At 34.8% G+C, this 19477-nt stretch overlaps 1 protein-coding gene and 1 long non-coding RNA gene across 2 annotated transcripts; one reads left to right on the forward strand and one right to left on the reverse strand.

Annotated features, from left to right (window-relative positions):
* Positions 1-1465: 1465 nt before the first annotated feature.
* On the reverse strand, positions 1466-4292 carry LOC149422210 (uncharacterized). Its single transcript, XR_016302410.1, has 3 exons — positions 4077-4292; positions 3677-3967; positions 1466-1967 (listed from the first exon to the last, which is right to left on the reverse strand). It is a non-coding gene; the product is annotated as an uncharacterized LOC149422210 (long non-coding RNA).
* A 5496-nt stretch (positions 4293-9788) lies between these two features.
* Positions 9789-18775, forward strand: CIAPIN1 (cytokine induced apoptosis inhibitor 1). The gene is made up of 5 exons (XM_089633664.1): positions 9789-10073; positions 13283-13512; positions 15608-15764; positions 16483-16589; positions 18462-18775. The coding sequence occupies exons 1-5, from the start codon at positions 9929-9931 to the stop codon at positions 18567-18569; spliced, it is 747 nt and encodes a 248-aa protein (XP_089489790.1). The 5' UTR covers positions 9789-9928; the 3' UTR covers positions 18570-18775.
* The last annotated feature ends 702 nt before the right edge of the window (positions 18776-19477 follow it).

The raw sequence follows: 19477 nt of genomic DNA on the forward strand, positions 1-19477 counted from the left end.
CAAAACCACAGACCAATCAGCCTCCTTCCCAGTGCAGGAAAAATACTAGAAAAACTCATCCTCACCAGACTAAATTCAATAGTTGACGAACTCAAACTCATCCCTGATTTTCAACACGGCTTTCGATCGGGCCATTCCACTCTCCACCAACTTCTGCGGGTGGTCGAACAAATCACCAACGGTTTTAATGATCGCCAACACACAGTTCTCTTCTCCCTAGACGTCTGCAAAGCATTCGACAAAGTCTGGCACAGAGGTCCCATTTATTAAATGTACCTCCTCGGTATCCCCTTCCCAATGCTTCAACTCATAGCCAATTTCATTAAAGACCGTAAATTTAAAATCAAACTAGATGGAATTTTTTCCACTGTGAGATTGCTAAGAGCTGGTGTCCCTCAAGGCTCTATTCTCTCGCCAGCCCTCTTCAACATCTACCTAAGCGATATCCCCAGCCCCAGCATCTACGACCATCGCACAAAAAAAAAAAAAAATAGGCAAATTTGCGAAATAACCGCAGTACAACGCGTCCAACCCCAAGCCTCAGAACTAGAATCATTTTTCAAAAAATGGCGAATCAGTATAAATCCCTCCAAAAGCGTCGCTTGTGTTTTCTCCCGTAAACGCCCCAAAAGACCTCCCAACATCCACCTATTCGGAGAAAACGTCCCTTGGCCAAAAAAATTAAATACCTCGGAATTACCCTTGACAGTAAACTAACCTGGGCAAAGCATATCACCGAAACTTTAAACTCAGCCAACAAAATCTTTGCATCTCTTTACAATAGGAAATAAAAAATTATCTCCAAAAGATAAACTTTTAATATACAGATCCACGATAAGACCAAAATTAACCTACGCAAGCCCAATCTGGGCCCACGTTTACAAATCTCAATTAGACTACAAACGTTCCAAAATAAAGCCATTCGCACAGCCCTGGGAGCCCCCATGTGTATGAGAGTCTCCCAGCTCCACCGTGACTCCGAAGTCCTCCTCCTTAAAGACCACATCTTAAGTCTCGCGGAATCCTTTTATTCGGGCATTCCAACCCATACTAACCCGTTCATTAATTGTCTCACCCAGTACGACGCAAATGCCAAAACTATAAGTATAAAAAACCCAAACAAATCTTACGTAAATTACACCCCTAATTAACACACTTACAATACAAATATATGCACTTACATATGTGTTAATATATATTAATACATATATATTTTTTTTACATATTTATTATGAATATTCAATTTACAAAAACCATTAAAATTTTATGAATATTCAATTTACAAAAAAAAAAAAAAAAAACAAAAAAAAAAAACAAAAAAATTAAAATTAAAACTTATAAAAAATGAAAACTTTCTTCTACAACACATAAATACTTATCACACCTATACATAACCGCGTAAACACCTCAGCACAGGTTCTCCTAGTGAGGTGTTCACGAAATTACTCACATACAGTTTCACCTTCTCAAACCTACCTTACACACAACATATTATAGTTATAAGTTTGAAATATATCATGTACAAATATAAATAATTATGTGAACACTGTAAATATTATATAGAAATAAATAAAATAAAAAAAATTGCAGCCATCTTTGCATTGCAAAATTTTTTTTTCCAAAAATAAAAAACCAAAAATAATTTTCCAACAACCAATTTAAACTCACGATGAAAAAAGATAAGTGTTTATCAACTAACTGCCACATTTCCGGATGTGCTTTTTGAGGTTTAGAATCATGGCAGTGGTCTGGGCCCTCTCCAATGATGTTATCTTTTTGCGTGAATGCCCTGTATTTGGTGGAAAGACACCCTGCATCTCCAGATGATAACTCCAATTCCGCTTTCCTTAAATTTGGCATATTCATAGCCTTGGTAGAGTAGGGTTAAATTCCATCTTATGTCTTAGAGAATAGTAAACTCCTGGGTTGGGTTCTCCAACTCTGTTGAGTTTTCCATGATAGGGATTCTGAAAACACAAAACATTCATGAAATTTATATTCAAGCTTTGTAGCTTTATAATGCTAAACAACCATAGAACAAAAGAATAACACAAGCCTTGTGGGCGTGTTTGGTGATCAAATATATATACCTAATCGAGACTTCAATTTCAAATATAAAACTTTTGTGTTAACAAAGTTTAAATTGAGTGGAGATCTACAATGTAAGGCGCAATGTAAGGTGTAAGTGAGACGGAGCGCTGGGCTATTGGGCTAAATGGAACACTTGTTTCCATTCAAATTTGTATGGAAGGCATTTCTAGTGTTATTCTATGTAAACAACTACGTAGATCAATGGTTCCCAACCAGTCGATCGTGGACCAAATTCTGGTGGATCCCAATAAAAAAAAATAGTAATTATTCTGTATTTTAAATTTACAACCATGGATGAAAAGATGATTTTTTTAAATGGTTGCCAATTTGTCACTCTTGTTAAGCGATGGAGAGGAATGTGTTTATGTCCTCTTGACCATGGTAACGGGGTCCGGAGACGAACAATGTCAATTATCAATGGGCTTACGTCATTGACAATGTGCATTGAAGTGTGAATGACGGAATTTCAATCGATCTGTCAATACTTTTGTCCTAGATGAATTAATAGAAAGATTTTTCCGCTGCGTCAATGATGCTTGTCTATACGCACTATCAAAATATATATCATTCCCCCGTCAATGGAAAGTCTCAATTGTCAATTTAATTAGTAAATTATCAGGGCCTTTAGCAAATCATCACGTAGTTCACTGTCAATAATTGGGGTCTTGATATTATTGCTTTGTCCCAACAATGAAGGCACAACATAGAACAAAAAGTCCAAACATTCCACAACTGCAATTTCCCGTGCACCACTTCTTGCACTTGCAGGATATCTTGTGCAGAATAGAATCAAATGCAGGAGTTGTGATGGGTTAGAACCAACTATTTTGTTCATTTCCAACCCCATTCTTCAGGTTTCTTTTCATTGCCAAGCCAATGCTGTATCTTTAATCTTTTAGGAATGTTGGCATTACTATCATGTGTACATGCCTTGAAAGCTTCGTACAAAGAGGATTTTCTACCTATTCGCATTCCACATTTATTAATAAATTTCTTTTAAACCCAGAAGTTATCCCTGAAACATTTTTGGATGCAGGGACCATTTTATTGTGGAATACTGTTATGGAATGTTAGTGAGCAGGTGCTTCGGTTGGGGAAAGCGAAGCCACGTTGCTAGTCCTGTTGAATAAATATTTGACGTCACATTTTTAGCCAACATTCTTCAGCTATGGTGTATCCGAGGTGGATGTTGGTTAACCATACAATGCCATAAGAAAACGGTTCCCTGCATCCACAAAAGCTTCAGGGATTAAATCTGGGTTATAAAAAAATTCAATTACTCCGTGAAGGTGGAATGCGAAAAGGCACAAAATCAAAAAGTTGGAAATTATTTTACTGGGAAATAAAACATTTTAGCCAAAAAACATTCATGGTTTTTGGTTAAAACTCAAATTCCAACCGTTTTTGGTGGCAAAACTAGGATTTATAATCAGCACCGTAAAACACTTAAATGAGGAATAAATCAGAACTAAACCAGAATTTGTTTTAATACACCCCTTTTCAGCACTTAATGAGTGGACTATTTTGTATGAAAAAGTCCGTGCAGCCCTTCCTCCTGGTAGAAATAAATAGTTATGTTAAGTACCTGTTCTTCTCAGCAGGTTGTATATTCTCAGATTCCAGCTTCTTGCTCTGCAATGCTGCGCACAACAGCTCCGAGGAGATCTCTTCGCTGGGCAGGGAGTCTGCCACTGCCAGGAACTAGGATATTGATGTCTTCAGCACTTGAGGAAACACAGCAGATTCAGATGAGGGAATGGAGAAGAGGTCTGTCTGGGACTCGCTGTTTACTTGGAGTAAATTTGGAGGGAATTTACTGGGAGTAGAAAACTGCCGAAGAACCGCGATGTTGTTGCAGAAATGCTTGCTCGGCTCGCTGAAATAAACAGAAATTATGTTAATTTGAGATCATCATTTGGTAGGTAGAAGCATTTTTATAACAAAATAATATTTAGGTACATTTGATCTTATGTGAAATATCCAACCTGGTTGATTGTGTATTGTGCTTGCAACATGTAATCCATCAGCCAGATATCAGTTTGTTTAAAAAAGAGTCGTTTACACACGTTTGCGTTCCGCTAAACTGTATTTTAAACTCGATGAGCATAAATATAAATTAACCACTCACTCATTCACTCATTGAAGACAGTATCCTAATAATTCTTGACCACACTCAAATGCTGTCTGCATAAATAAACCACTCTGCCATAAATATACCACCATCACTCTGCTGTCTGTTAAATTTAATCATAAATATACCACCATAAATTATACCACTATCTAGATCGATATCTACGGGCTTTTTGTATCCAAAAATTTTAAACAGTACTTAACCACAGATATACAAGCCATAAATCAACTGATACAAGCAGTACTAGACGTAAGGAGCGGAGCAATAGACAAGGTAGAGAAACTCAAGGCCATTTAAAAAAAGGTGCAACCACAGACAATATAATTGCACTGAGTAATTCATTATTTAGCCCAAAAAACTATTTTATAAATAAAAATGTACTTGAAACAGAAAAATGTCGTGGCAAGGTCCATATGACTAAGAAAATTAACTTTTACAGTTTATTTCCTTAAGATGAAACTTTGTCGGTGAAACTTGTTAGTCTGAGAAGAAAAAAACCCAAAATGACAAAAATTTGCAAAAACACTGAATAAAATTTGCAAAACATGATTGTCCGACAGTACGACGATAAATTCCGACATTTTTCTGCCTATTTTGAACTCATGGTTACATGTGTTTAAAAATCTTTAATTTCACCAAAAAATAAGATGATACAGGATAACAGTAATCAATAACTTGGTCGTTATAATAAATAACATTTATACGTTGTGGAGAAAGACATATGCCAAGAATGAAACATTTTTTGACAAAAAACTGAAAAGTCGAAGTAACCTAAAAACTGTCAATTCACTTTAAACTTGAACTTACGTAGGTAGGTTGAATATATGTTTGTAACTCGCTAACACTACACTGGCTTTATATTTTTATCACGAAGAACTTTAACAAGCAACATTTTCGACGCGAAATGATAGTATTTCGACAGCAAACGACAACCCGCGTGCATAAATAAACAACTATCATTTTGTTTGAATGATTTGAAAACACTGAAAACCATAAATAAACCAATCACTTGAAAACAGTCAAAAGACAAGATTCCGTCCTCTCTTTCTGTGTAAAATTTAAGGAACAGAAATGGCCTTTATGTTCCAATGAGCAACATAGCGATATATCCAAAAGTATTCTCGTTCCTCAGACCGTAAATATATAATACAATCATTATAAAATCCCTTCACAACTGAAACGTGCTATCCTTCGGTCATAATAGCTAAATGGTTATTGAGACTTAGGCAAGACAGATTCCGAAATATTATTGAAAAATGTCTTCTGATAATAATCATTGCCTAGTTTTCTCTTATATATTTTTTATTACCTTTCTCTAAGAATTTTCATTGACCCTTTATCAGGGGCATTTAACTAAGCTTTGGCCTTGAAACTCATTTGAAACCGCCACGCCCACCTCAAAATTCTTATAGAAAAAGAATAATATGGCTAAAAGCTCGATCTCATTGGTGAGAAAAGAAGGATTGGTTTGATTTCTCGCTCTCTACCTTAATGACTCGTGTAACAGAAAGAGATGACGGAATTTTGCCGTTTGACAGTTTCGACCAGGGGCATTTAACTAAGCTTTGGCCTCGAAACCCATTTGAAACCGCCACGCCCACCTCAAAATTCTTATAGAAAACGAATAATATGGCTAAAAGCTCAGATCTCATTGGTGAGAGCAGAATGATTGGTTTGATCTCTCGCTCTCTATCATAATGACTCGTGTAACAGAAAGAGATGACGGAATTTTGCCGTTTCACAGTTTCAAATCATTCAAACAAAATGAGAATGGTTTATTTATACACGCGGGTTGTCATTTGCTGCCGAAATACTATCATTTCCGTCGAAAATATTGCGTGTTAAAGTTGTTCGTGATAAAAATACAATATAAGCCAGTATAGTGTTAGCGAGTTACAAACATATTTTTTTATTTATTTATTTATTGTTTAACTTATAACATTGTTACATTGTACATAAAATAAGTTAAAAATAAGTAATAGTGTAAAACATATGTTGTTGAATTTCTACTCCAATGAAGAGTGCTAGCTCTTGAGCTTGGCGTAGGAGTTATTTGACAATTATTTCATGTTTATATCAGTAATTAACATTATTACAGTACAATAAATATAAACTTAAAAGAGGATTGTGACGTTAATTTTGGTTGAAACATGAATTGAAGTTATAACATTTGATAGGTGATATTAATTTTTTTTAAAGATAAATTTGACCTTCTTTTTGAATAAAATAAAATCTGGTATTTTTTTCACTTCTTCGGGAAGACTATTAAAATATATTATGCCTTTGTAAATGTAGTTATTGTGCATTTGTTGTGTTGAAAATAGAGGAATTTGGATGTTAAAATTATGCCTTAAGGATGAGTTAAATTTAAGTTTTTTTACTACAGTTTCTTTATATATTTGTAATATTGCATCTTTTTTATAGAGGTCTTCAATTTTTGGTACTTCGAAAATTTTGAACAATGATGCTGAAGAGAAAGTTGGTTTTTTTTTCAAAATTACTTTGATAATTAGTTTTTGTACCACTTTAACAGAGCTTAAAAAATTTTCATATGCACCTCCCCACCCAATGATTCCATACTGAAGTAATGATTGGACTAGTGCGTAATAGACTTTTTTCAGGTTGTTTATCTTGAGAACATTTCTTAATCTAATGAATATATAGATACATTTTCTAATGCGTTTAACAAGTTCACATATGTGTCTGTTCCATTTCATATGTTGGTCTACAATTACACAGAGGTATTTTATTTCAGTTGTTTGGTTTAGTATGGTACATGATTCATTACAAACATCTTTGTTACATTTTTTGTTGTGTATTATTATATGAATGTTGGGGTTAGTTTTGAATTTATTTATTGTGAATGGTATATAAACTGTTTTTTTTGCGTTAATTGTAAGTAGATTTGTATCGAACCAGTTTTTTAGGATTTGGATGTCATTATTTGCATTTTCATTTACAATTTTCCAGTCATTACCCTTAATTATGATAATTGTATCATCTGCGTAAGATATAACTGTTCCACTGAGGTTTTGTTTGAAAATATCGTTTACGTACATGATAAAAAGTAAAGGACCCAAAACAGTACCTTGTGGTATCCCAAAATCACTTGTGAGTGGTAGACTAGATGCGTGATTAATTTTTACAACTTGTGTTCTTTGGTGAAGATAACTTTTTAGCCAACTTAATGCTGTGTCATTAAAACCTACGATCTTTAATTTTTGTATTAGTTTGACATGAGATATGCTGTCGAAGGCTTTTTGGAGATCAACAAAAATACCAACACATTTTAATGATTTGTCTAAAGCGTCTTGTATGGTACTAGATAATTTAGCAATGGCGTCTTTTGTGCTTTTGTTTTCCATGAATCCAAACTGATTTTCGTGAATTATATTATTAATCTTTATGAACTGAGTTATTCTTTTTTTGGCAATTTTTTCAAATATTTTTGCAATGTTTGATAGTAAAGAAATAGGGCGGTAATTGGTTGGTTCTTCCGGATTGCCGGTTTTAAATATTGGTATAATTACAGATTGTTTGTACATGGATGGAAAAACTCCGCATTATCAAATCTATTCAACCTACCTACGTAAGTTCAAGTTTAAAGTGAATTGACAGCTTTTAGGTTATTCGTTCGGTTTTTTGAACAATGCTAAGAACGTATAAATGTTATTTATTATATCGATAAACTTATTCATGTTATTGATTAGTGTTATCCTGTATTATCTTATTGTTTTGGTGAAATTAAAGATTTTTAAACATATGTAACCATGAGTTCATGAGGCTGAAAAATGTCGGAATTCTTCGTCGTACTGTCGTACAATCATGTTTTGGAAATTTTCTTCAGTGTTTTTGCAAATTTCTTGTCATTTTGGGTTTCTTCTTCTCAGATTAACAAGTTTCATCTTAAGGAAATGCAATGTAAAAGTTTATTTTCTTAGTCAGATGAACCTTGCCCTTGGAAAACATTTCGACATTTTTCTGCTTCAAGGACATTTTTATTTTTATAATAGTTTTTTTGGGCTAGTGAATGAATAGAGTAGGCCGAGAGCAATTATGTTGTCTATGGTCGCATCTTTTTTTAAATGGCCTTGAGTTTCCTCTACCTTGTCTACTGCTCTGCTCCGCACGGTAGGTACTGCTTGTATATCTGTGGTTAAGTACTGTATAATTCCGTTACATACAAAAAGCCCGAAGATATCGATCTAGAGAGTGGTATATTTATGGTACGAACCAAAAGGTGTGCTTTAATGAAATGGTGTTTTATTCGTTTTTAAATTAAGATTATACGTTCTGCGTATATTAATATATAATACAACTTGTATATACTTTTTAAGCCATAATAATTTTCAATTGAATTCCTTAATATAACAGCTTGTTACCGCTTTACGGGAGTTTAATATTAACATTATGCATGTAAAAGAAAAGGAGGAACGAGTAAAAAAAAAGAAGTTACTTAGTTACAAATAATATTAAACCTTTATTAAAAAAATATATAAAGTTAAGGGTTAGTCTTAATCATTCCGTGGGTGGCCACAGAATTCCATTTCGAAAAATTCCTCAAATTTTTCCATTGAAATTAAAAATTTTCATTTCAATTATTTATTATTTGTAATTTGGCTGATTTAAATAACTTGTCTCTGAGGAAGCCTAATCGGCGACCAGTCGCCTTTTAGATTTTTTCGTCGCCGATCCTCGTTCTGAGTATCCTAAATGGCGATAAATCGCCTTCGTTGGCAACACTGACTGTTGGTTGCTGAAAAATCTGTCTTCAGCCGCGCGCGATCCGGCGACCCTCGCACGCCTGTTGTGAGGTGCTAAAACTATCGTGGTTCCGCTTTACACCACTTCGTGACGTTGTTCGGGTCCATGGAGCTAGCGTCACCACTCTCACCGCTAGATGTCGCTGGCTGGCTGATTCCGATCTTCTGATTAACTTAAGGTTCAAAATCTTAATTACATTTTTACAATACGACCTTCAAATAATTGCAATATAGCCCAGTCTTGGGCGAAGGTTTTTATTGCCCTTGGGTCGCTGGCTTAACATTTTCCCATTTCAGATTTATAACTTTATGAGGGTCTAGAGCTAAATCTGAGGACTAAATAAGTGTATTCCTAGGTTGGCTTTCTAATTTTTTTATTACGGTTGCCGGCCAATCTATACAACTAAATATTTAAGTTTAATAATAGGAACTGCCGCCTCCATCTGCGTGTAAAATTACGGAGAACATTACGCAAGCGCACGTCTTCAATTTGGTCGTTCTGTGAATTCAAGTCACGTAGATACCTAGGGTCATATCAAGCTTGTGTTTTTTGGGGTATTTTTTATGAGACAGGGAATGGGATACGTCATTGAAAAAAATTTAAGCAGATACAGACATTTTTCCTACGTCTTTCCCCTAACCCCGCTGCTTCAAATTGTTCTCGTATAGCTCCGTCCAGGGCTTTTTAGGTTCATGATCATAAATATACCACTCTCTTCATGATATAACATGGCAATCCAGTGACAACCAAGTCACCGGGAAAAAGCAACCTGTAAAGAAATATCGCCATCTCTACATTAGATAATTTCCATAGATATCTAATCTGTCACCTGCCGTTTGGATTTTGATGGTTTGGCGTGAGTGATTTATATATGACTGTCACTTTCCAGAAAAGCACAAAAATACGAATTTCAAGCAAGACGTGTTATTAAAATTAATTAAAATGGAAAAACTTACAAACGGAAGTAAAGTGCTCGCGGTCTGGAGCCAATCCAAACCTGAAGATATTGAGAGTTTCGTGGAAAAATTAAAATCAATTGTTGGTGATGGGAATATTAGTCTGGAAAATTCCGAAAGGCTGCTGACAAGTAAGTGATCTTGCGAAACTATTATCGATTATCAAGTCTCTGTACTGTTGATAAATAATTCATCGTTCGTTTCGTTAATCAATAAAGATGGACAGTTAGCAGTCCATAATGGAGTGCTGGTACCTACCCTGATGTATGGAAGTGAGGCATGGAACTGGCAAAGAAAGGATGAAAGTAGATTGAATGCTGTTGAAATGAGATCCCTGAGGCGTATGTGTGGTAAAACCATGTATGATCGTGTGAGAAATGTGGAGATCCGCAAAGAGTGCAAGGCTGATGTAAGCGTAATGAGTAAGATTAAAAAAGGGATGCTTAGATGGTTTGGGCATGTAGAGCGAATGAGCGAAGAAAGGAGTGTAAGGAGGATATATGATGCAAATACGTATGGTAGCAGAAGTCGGGGACGCCCGAGGAAGACATGGCACGTTCAAGTGAATCAGATACTCGAGTCGGGCCATGTCAAGAGTCAGAATGTTATAAGAGTATGTATGAGACGATGTATGAATGTGAGTGAGGCAAGAAGTGTGTGCCAAGACCGAGTTTGGCGGTCTGTCCTCTCTGCCTACCCCTGCGGAGAAATGGCGTGATGGTTAGTTGAATAAAAAGTGGTTACGATTCAATGAACTCAATTTACAGCTTTAAACGATTATATCAAAGAACCTTTGTTTTTATTCAGTTAGGCACGTCACATTTGGTGTAGCCATTGCCCGTCCTGGAGCAAATGGAGCAGTCCGCTCCGAGGGCCGGTTAGCCAAGACTATTATAATAACCTAACACAGCGCCCTTGAGGTTTTTACTAGCGCCAGGCGTGTTTGCTCAGGGTCGGCTCTGGCAGTAACATTCCGTTTATTGGAATAAAACTGTCATTCATTATTTATAAGATACAAAGTTGTTTTTCACAAATCACGTCATTAAAAAAAATCAACAAAACCTAAATCCTAATGTCTCAATTTGTTCAAATATATCTTCGTATTTAATCTATGCCCCACGATAATTTTAAAAAGGCTATTAAACAGTGCTCTGTAAACATTGGAATTGCCTTAATTATATTTTTAGTTGCTAAATTTTAACCATATTCAATCATTTTGTCAAATATCCAGACATACTGGACACGGTTGATAGACACATTTTATAAAAATAGAACACTTTGTATTAGTTGGATAGCAATGAGCAATAAGTATTTCATTAACTGGAAATGAAAAATAATATATTTTGAAAAGTTATTTCATTAAAAATATGAATAACTTCTTCGTGCCATGTTTTGATATATTAATATAAAAATAGGTTTAAAAATTTTAAATTAAAAAAAAAAATTAAATCCAAGAAACTGTTTTATGTTCTTAGGGTTCATAGTTTGGGTTGAATAAGCGAAGAAAGATAAATTTCACATCAATAACAATGGCCACCAAGTGATCAGTTTAAATTTCTATTGGCATTGTTGCACTCCCCTGGAACTTTTCCGATCTTACCTATCGAATCGCTTTTCGGTAAAATAACACGTGGAATGCCCCAGGAATCAATTCTTGGACCATTTCTGTTCATAATCTATGTTAGTGACATAACAAAATGATATAAATATGTAATTCTTGTCGTGTTGTACTTTGTTTTGTTTCTTTCTCCCTTCTTTTCTATCCCCGGTATTTGTAATCGAGCATAATCTATTTTTACCAATGTATTAGTGGGTAAGTATCTTCTTCTAAATTCCTACCTTGGCTCTGTGCTTATGTGTATATCCCTATCTGCTTCTTTTTTGTTTCTTCTTGTTTGTTCTACTTAACCTCAATCTTTCTATTTGTCTACTGTTTTATATGTGAAACTTATAATTATGATATTTTCCTATTTTTGTACTGTTTCGTATGTGAAACTTATAATTTTGATGTCAAAATACCAATGTAAAATTGTACCCATTAACTCCCACATATGTATTGTAAGTTCCTCTCGTCTTACAATGAGTTTTGTAGCTCATCGGAATTGCTCTAGCAAGAAATAAAAAAAAAAATTGATTATTATTGAAAAGATTCACGAATTTCAGCTTAAATTGAAAAATTATCTTAGACTATTATATCTGTTATTATTTTTTAAAAAAATCTTAAAATTTATTATTGATAAATCATGCATTTTTCTTACTTATCTTTTTGCTAATAATTAATATGATTTTTATAATTGAGCTAGAATTCCCTCACCAAACACAAGATCCTTGTCTCTTTATGGTGAGGAAAGGCTATTTTTGGTTTTACATTATAATACTGCATGACATGTAAACATTGTATATTTGTTGCAAAATATACAATTGAATTAAATAATCAAAAACAATTTTTTTTTATTAAAAATGTATATATTCAGGGTGTATCGGCACGTACCCGACAAACTTTAACCAGCTATTCCTTGGCACATTTGGAGTAAAAAATGTTATGGGCACTTTGCTGTCTGGTAACATTTTTTTTTAATAAAAAATTTACCATTCATATTTTCACCACATGTCACCAATGTTTTATCCTTTGTCAAAGTTTGAAAACCTGTCTGGCAATATTTTGTTTGAGTTTCGTTGAATAATGTACTTACATACCTACGTTGGCGCGCTTTTACAATCACAACGAAATGGCACGGCACCATTCGTCTCATTTTTAACTATTATTATTTAATGTGTACGAAAGAGCGAGGTCACTTTTTGACACACTTGCTAATAACAGCTGTTGAACACGAGAAACAATGCAAATGACAGTGACGGAGTGCGGATTTTTTATTTATTTTTTTGTTTTGGAAAAAAAATGTTACCGGACAGCAAAGCGCCCATAACATTTTTTACTCCAAATGTGCTAAGGAATAGCTGGTTAAAGTTTGTCGGGTACTTGCCGATACACCCTGTATATAGCTTTTATTTATGTATTTCGTTAAAAAGCGAAATGTTTATATTTCTTTAACTATAAATAATAAAAAAAATATATGTGTATGCTTAACGAAATAACTATAAAAATGCAATTATTTTCATTTCTGGTGACTGAAATAGTTGTTTCTCGTTGTTATTAAGTTGATTTAAAGTGCTTTTAACATAATTTGAGCATATTAACCGCAGCCCTGTGTAAGTGAATCTTTACTGCAGTTTTTAGTGTTTATGGCTGTGTTCTTTAAGTTTTACTTAACACATGGAGCTTACATACATGCGGAATCATTTTGAAAATCTAAAATAAATTGTTTAAAATTTGTTTAAGGTTCTCATGCAGATTCAAAGTTCGACTCTGTCGTATCCAACGCGATCCCTCCGTACAGCTTAGTCCACGAAGCCAAGTACCTCTCCATTATCCTGAGGGTGGTGAAGCCGGGGGGATTGGTGGTGGTCCGAGACCAGACCGAGGGACTGCTTAGCACTCTGAAGCTCAGCGGGTTCGTCGATGTCAAAGAAGAGGGGGAATTTATATTGTGCAATAAGCCCAATTTTGAGGTTAGTTTATTTTTCATGTGAAAAATTTTTTTTTGCCATAGATGTGTTGCAACTGTGAACTACAGCATCTCCATTTCGGAATGTTATGAGACTAAAACATCGCTATTGTAATTTCATGCTGTTTCATTTTTTAATAGTGGCCTCTCATCAGGGCTACATTGAGAGTATTTCTCACTAACTAGTCTTTGAGAATATTTATTTATTTACTAGCTGTACCCCGCCACGCATTGTTGTGGCTCAGTCTGTCTGTGCAGATAGAGAAACAATAGCGCATGTTGCTTTTACGTCCAATAGATAGTGTTATTTAAAAAAAAAATCGTTCTTTTACCTGTCACAGATGACATCTATATAATATAGGTATATAAAAACTCATGCATATTTGAATGCAACTTTGTGTCAAAATTTCGAAGCAATTGTTGAAGAACTTTTGGAGATTTAAGATTTTGAACAAACGAACATTAACATTTTTATTTATATAAATTGATTAAAGCGGAGATGATTTACGGATAGTTCCAGTGAGCACTAAGGCCATGGGCCCATTATGCTATCTCCCATTTTACCTCATTCCTTTAACACTAACCCGGTCCCTTTGATAATGATAAGTTCACCAGGGTTGTCATTGGATATGTCTCACGGTTCCACAACGTGTTTTCCCAGGTATCTTGCCTTGTTCCCTTCAGGGCGGAACTTTGGCAGCGTAGGTGAATTGGAGTATCTTCATCCTCTTTACATTTCCTACGTCCATTGGTGTTTTCCAATCCCAAAAACTGCATGCGTCTGCTGAGGCGGCAGTGTCCCATTAGTAGTCCTACCAGTTCTGATAGTAGCAAGTTCTTCAGGAATAGTCCTGCATTCCATCACCAGCCCAGAGTCGCATCAGTTACTTTCCAGCGCCATTAGGAATGCCTGCCTATCAGAACTTATCCTTATGTACTATTTGAATGTAGTTACCACTTTGTGGCTATCCATTATAATTAAATGAAACGGTATAACTTTGTTTAAACCACTGTATTTTTTTATTAACGCCGAACGGTTCAACCGTTCCTTCCTCAATTGTTCGATTCCTTCCCACATGTTTTTTTAAAAACAGGGTACAAGTCAGATGTGTATGGAGGCGGCTTACCTAAGTACTTTCTTGCAATATTCTCCTTTATATTATTTGAATGTGTTCCATATTTAAAGGGTAGGTACAGAATAATAAGTTTGTTTCGACAGGTCTATTATGGAGGTTAAATACATTTTGAGCGGGAAAAACAGCAGTTCATATTAACCCCTCCGACTTTTCGCGAACTTGAAGCTAAGATGTCTTTACCGAAATGTCAATTTCACGAAAACGTTGTGTTATTACCGCCTCACAATCAAAGCTCTATAAATGAAACATTACTGAACGGAGCCGAATAGTAAAAACTGTTTTAGAAAGGTTACAAAATAGGCTTGTTGTATCATAAATAAATATTAACATTTGTAAATATTTAAATTTAGAATGGAAACATGAAAAAATTGTAAAAATGACTCACCTGTAATGTTTTATGTAAAAACGATACTAAAATCACGGATAATGTAAAAAAAAAACACTTATTTCATCGTACAAATGTACAATAAACAATTCTGTCACTTCACTTTTTGACCATTTCATACAAAATATATTTTTAAAAAAATAATTAAACTTGCGAGGCGGGTCGGCACGTCAAACGGCTTTCTTGGCGTCGTTTTACGATTTGGCGGGTAAAATTTGCTTCCACTGAGTAGGTCTTTTTACACGTTTCTATGGATAACTTTGAATAGAGATGTGAAGCTTCATTCAATACGAATATTCTACTTTTTGTTTTAGGGATGTCACTAGAAGAATAACGGAGTTATGACGATTTTTGTGGAAACACACGCGTTGACGTGTAAACACGCTTATTGTACTTGACTGCTATCGTTATTTTATCGTGTATATCTGCTTACGTTGCTGACCGGTTAAGAGCATTAGAGAAAGTTCTAACCTCAATCCAACATTTGTCTAATGCACTATTCCTTTTTATACATTTTTCGCTATGTTTTATTATGTATTTCCTTTTAATTTTAGTGTGCAAATTGATTGTGATTTCAGGTTGGGTCCTCCATGAAGCTGGGAGCCAAGAAGGTTTGGAAACTGGACAGCGATGTAGAAACAGCCTGGACCGTCAACACGGATGATGATGTCATTGATTCTGATCTTCTACTCGATGAAGATGACTTGAAGAAACCTGACCCGGCTTCTTTGAGAGGTATGTAAACAAAACCCTCAATTAAATAATAACATTTTAATTTTAGCAAAAAGAAACAATTCGCTATTTTTAACATTGTCAGGTATCTTATTGATTACTTTATTGTTTCATTGTATTCTTTTTGTGGTGAAACTGTTTTTACTTTTTATACTGTGTTATCTTATTGTTATGTGTTATGTTGTTTTTGTTATTGTTCTTTTCTTATACATTCCCACAAAGGTAACGATGAAAAGATAATGTGTGGTATCATTCAATTTTGAACAGGTTTCTTATGACTTAGTTAGAGATGAACACAAAAGTAAAAATATATTTTTTTGACCAACTTAAATTGACATTATAATTATGCACCCAACTTATGGATGTACAGAATAATAGACGAAATATTGTACATTATATTATATCTGAATTGTGATAAAATATAACTGACAGAATGTAATAGACTCTTGAAGTTGATGATGGGTTTAAAAATTCGAGTTTTGACTTAAATATGTCGCTCTAGTTATATATTCCTTTAGGGAAAAATGAAGCAAGTTAATAAATATTATAATAGGTAGAATGAAATGTTTGATATATTCATTTTCTTATTTTGACTTATCTGGCTGTGCCTTTTGCAAACATTCGATTTCTAAAGCCTGTTAACAAATGTATCGTTAACATAAAACTTTCCGAATTGGCCATCTTTAATGTTCTGGTTCTCATGTATTTCTTCCTTTTCTAGTTTGTGGAACAACGGGACAGAGGAAGGCTTGCGCCGACTGCAGCTGTGGACTAGCCGAAGAGCTGAAAGGAGAAGTGAAAGAAGAACCCAAGTCATCTTGTGGCAGTGTAAGCTCAGTCATTATATACATATACAGGGTTTTCCAATAAGAGGTATTATTTTGAATAGCCCGCTATTTCGGTAGATGTTACTTTTGAAGATGTCATTTTTTGACATTTGACAAGTAGAAACTACGCCATTAATAAAAATGGAACGATACACGCTTCAACAACACATTGAAATTATTAAAATTCACTTGAGTGAATCAAATGCAAATCATCTTGAGTGATGAGGCCCATTTCCACCTCGGTGGCTTCGTCAACAAGCAAAATTGTCGCATCTGGGGCTCAGAAAACCCAAGAGTTATTGTTGAAAAGCCTCTCTATCTTCAATATGTGACTGTTTGGTGCGGTTTATGGTCCGGCGGAGTCATTGGACCTTAATTTTTCGAAAATGAGGCTGGAGCAACAGTTACGGTGAATGGATTGTGCGCTATCGAGAGATGATTAATGATTTTTTATGGGCGGAATTGGATGGTATTGATCTGGACAACATTTACTTTCAACAAAACGGCGCTACGTGCCACACAAGCAACGAAACCATTGATCTTTTACTATTGAATATCAAAATAACACCTCTTATTGGAAAACCCTGTATTTATATTACTTATCAGAATTAAATTTAATGTACATCACAAGAAATCCAGTAAACTATTTTAATTGCCGAGGTATTCTGATATACATTTTAATATTTTGTCGTCAAGTTACTTTAAATGATCTGTCAAATTCATGATTTATTTAGAAATATTCCCGATTGACATTAATTTTCCAACAGATTTGCTGTTTTTGAATGTATCCCAAAATAAAAATTTTAAAGCAAATCAGATATTTTTTTAGACCGTTTACATAGTTTCCGTGAGCACCCGGGCCATGGGCCCATTGTACTGTCTCCCAGTTTACCTCGTTCCTAACAGTAACCCGGTCCCTTTCATCAGGCCATGTCATTGGATATTTGGCTGTTTCCTGGTTCCACAATGGACCTTCCCAAAGCTGAGCCTTGTTCCCATCGGGGTGGGACATTGGCACAGTAGGTGAATTGGAGTCTCTTCATATTTCCTGCATCTGTTGGTGTTTTTCACTCCCAATAGCTACATATTGTGTCTCCTAAGGTGGCAGTGTCCCGTTAGTAGTTCCCTCAGTGAGTGAACTGTCCATATTGAGTAGTTGTCTGGTTCGTCTATATTATAAATTTAACCACTCAGAACATTAGAACGTCAAAAGACGTAAATATGATAATAGTGGTCAAGACATTAGAACGTCTTTTCACGTAAACGCGCAAGATTTTACAAAAATCGATTTATTTCCATAACTAGTATACGGATTGCCATGATTTAAAAAACAGAGTATCGATAATGAATAACGCTACGCGTCTGTATTCAACAATATCTATGGAACGTAGAACTGCATTATCTAAGCCGATTGAATCTGTCATCTTGTTCGTTCATAATTTATTGTGTTTCTAAATAATTTATTAAAAATATTTTAGTTTGGACGGTTAATATTTTGAGGTGACTTATAGTTTTTAATTATATTTCTTCAATATATAAAGTGTTATTTCTTTATGATACTCAGAAAAAAGTACATTTTTCACGGCTTTGAAATAATGGTTATCGATTCTTACATATTTTTGACGTTTTCATAAAATATATATTTAGAAACGCAAATATTTACTTATAACAACACAATACGATTGTGGATTTCATAATCTTTTCAAAACATTTTTTAGAATGAGGCTACGTTTCCCAAGACGTGAGTTATGATGCTTTTAGCAAAACTCGTAAATAACACAAAAATTATCACGTTTTGACAGTTCTCAAAGGAACACATAGTATATAAATGTCTTTGTCTGAGAGGTTAAGAAAAATGATTCTTTCTTTCTAGTGTTATTTGGGGGATGCCTTCCGCTGCGCCAGCTGCCCCTACTTGGGCATGCCTGCCTTCAAGCCCGGAGAGAAGGTCCTGCTGGCGGACCTCAAACCCGACATTTAACTCATCCGCACATCCTCAAAATAAGAATGTGATATCTACGTTTAATAATTATTGTTTTAGCTCAATGTTGTTAGCATGTGTCGCCACAGATTTATGCTATCGTTGAAGGCATTTGACTGTTCATATTCCTATATTCACAATAGTATTGTTGATCAAATATATATTTTTAGGTGAAATGACAACAACCTTTTACATTTTACTATTTATTTTCTGCCTCACAATTCCCCATAGGCTGCCTCTACACACATGAGTTTTTCCCGTTAGTCTTTTACGTAAAGGATTAGTAATAACGTGTGTGGCTCCTTCTTATTGGCTTATATTTATATCAGTACTATAATCTTACCATGGGATTAGATTGGCAACAATTAACGTATAATGTTACAGCGGGATTAGATTGGCAACAAATAACATATAATGTTACCTCGGGATTAGATTGGCAACAAATAACATATAATGTTACCGTGGGATTAGATTGGCAACAAATAACACAATTTTTACTGTGGGATTAGATTGGCAACAGGTAACATATAATGTTACCGCGGGATTAGATTGGCAACAACTAACATATAATGTTACCGCGGGATTAGATTGGCAACAAATAACATAATGAAATGTAGAATCCTTCACTGATGCTCTGAAAACGGATGGGGTTTTTATACAACAGATAGAATTATGACTTTATAAAAAAATATACATTGAAAAAATCAAAAGCATCCTATAATCAACTGTCTGGCAAAAGGGCTTGCTTAGAGTAATAGTATTGTGAGATATCAGCAGGCAGCAATGATATTCGGCTAAATTTCCAAAAAATAGTTTAACTTCCAGAGTGGCCTTGACAATCCTGGATGACAAAAAGCCTGCGAGTGTCCAGGATAGGAAGATGTTTTCCGATTACCAAATCCTTCAAG

This window comes from Hesperophylax consimilis, chromosome 7 (genome assembly GCF_061612785.1).
Source record: "Hesperophylax consimilis isolate HC1 chromosome 7, BYU_Hcon_1.0, whole genome shotgun sequence".
NCBI lineage: Eukaryota > Metazoa > Arthropoda > Insecta > Trichoptera > Limnephilidae > Hesperophylax > Hesperophylax consimilis.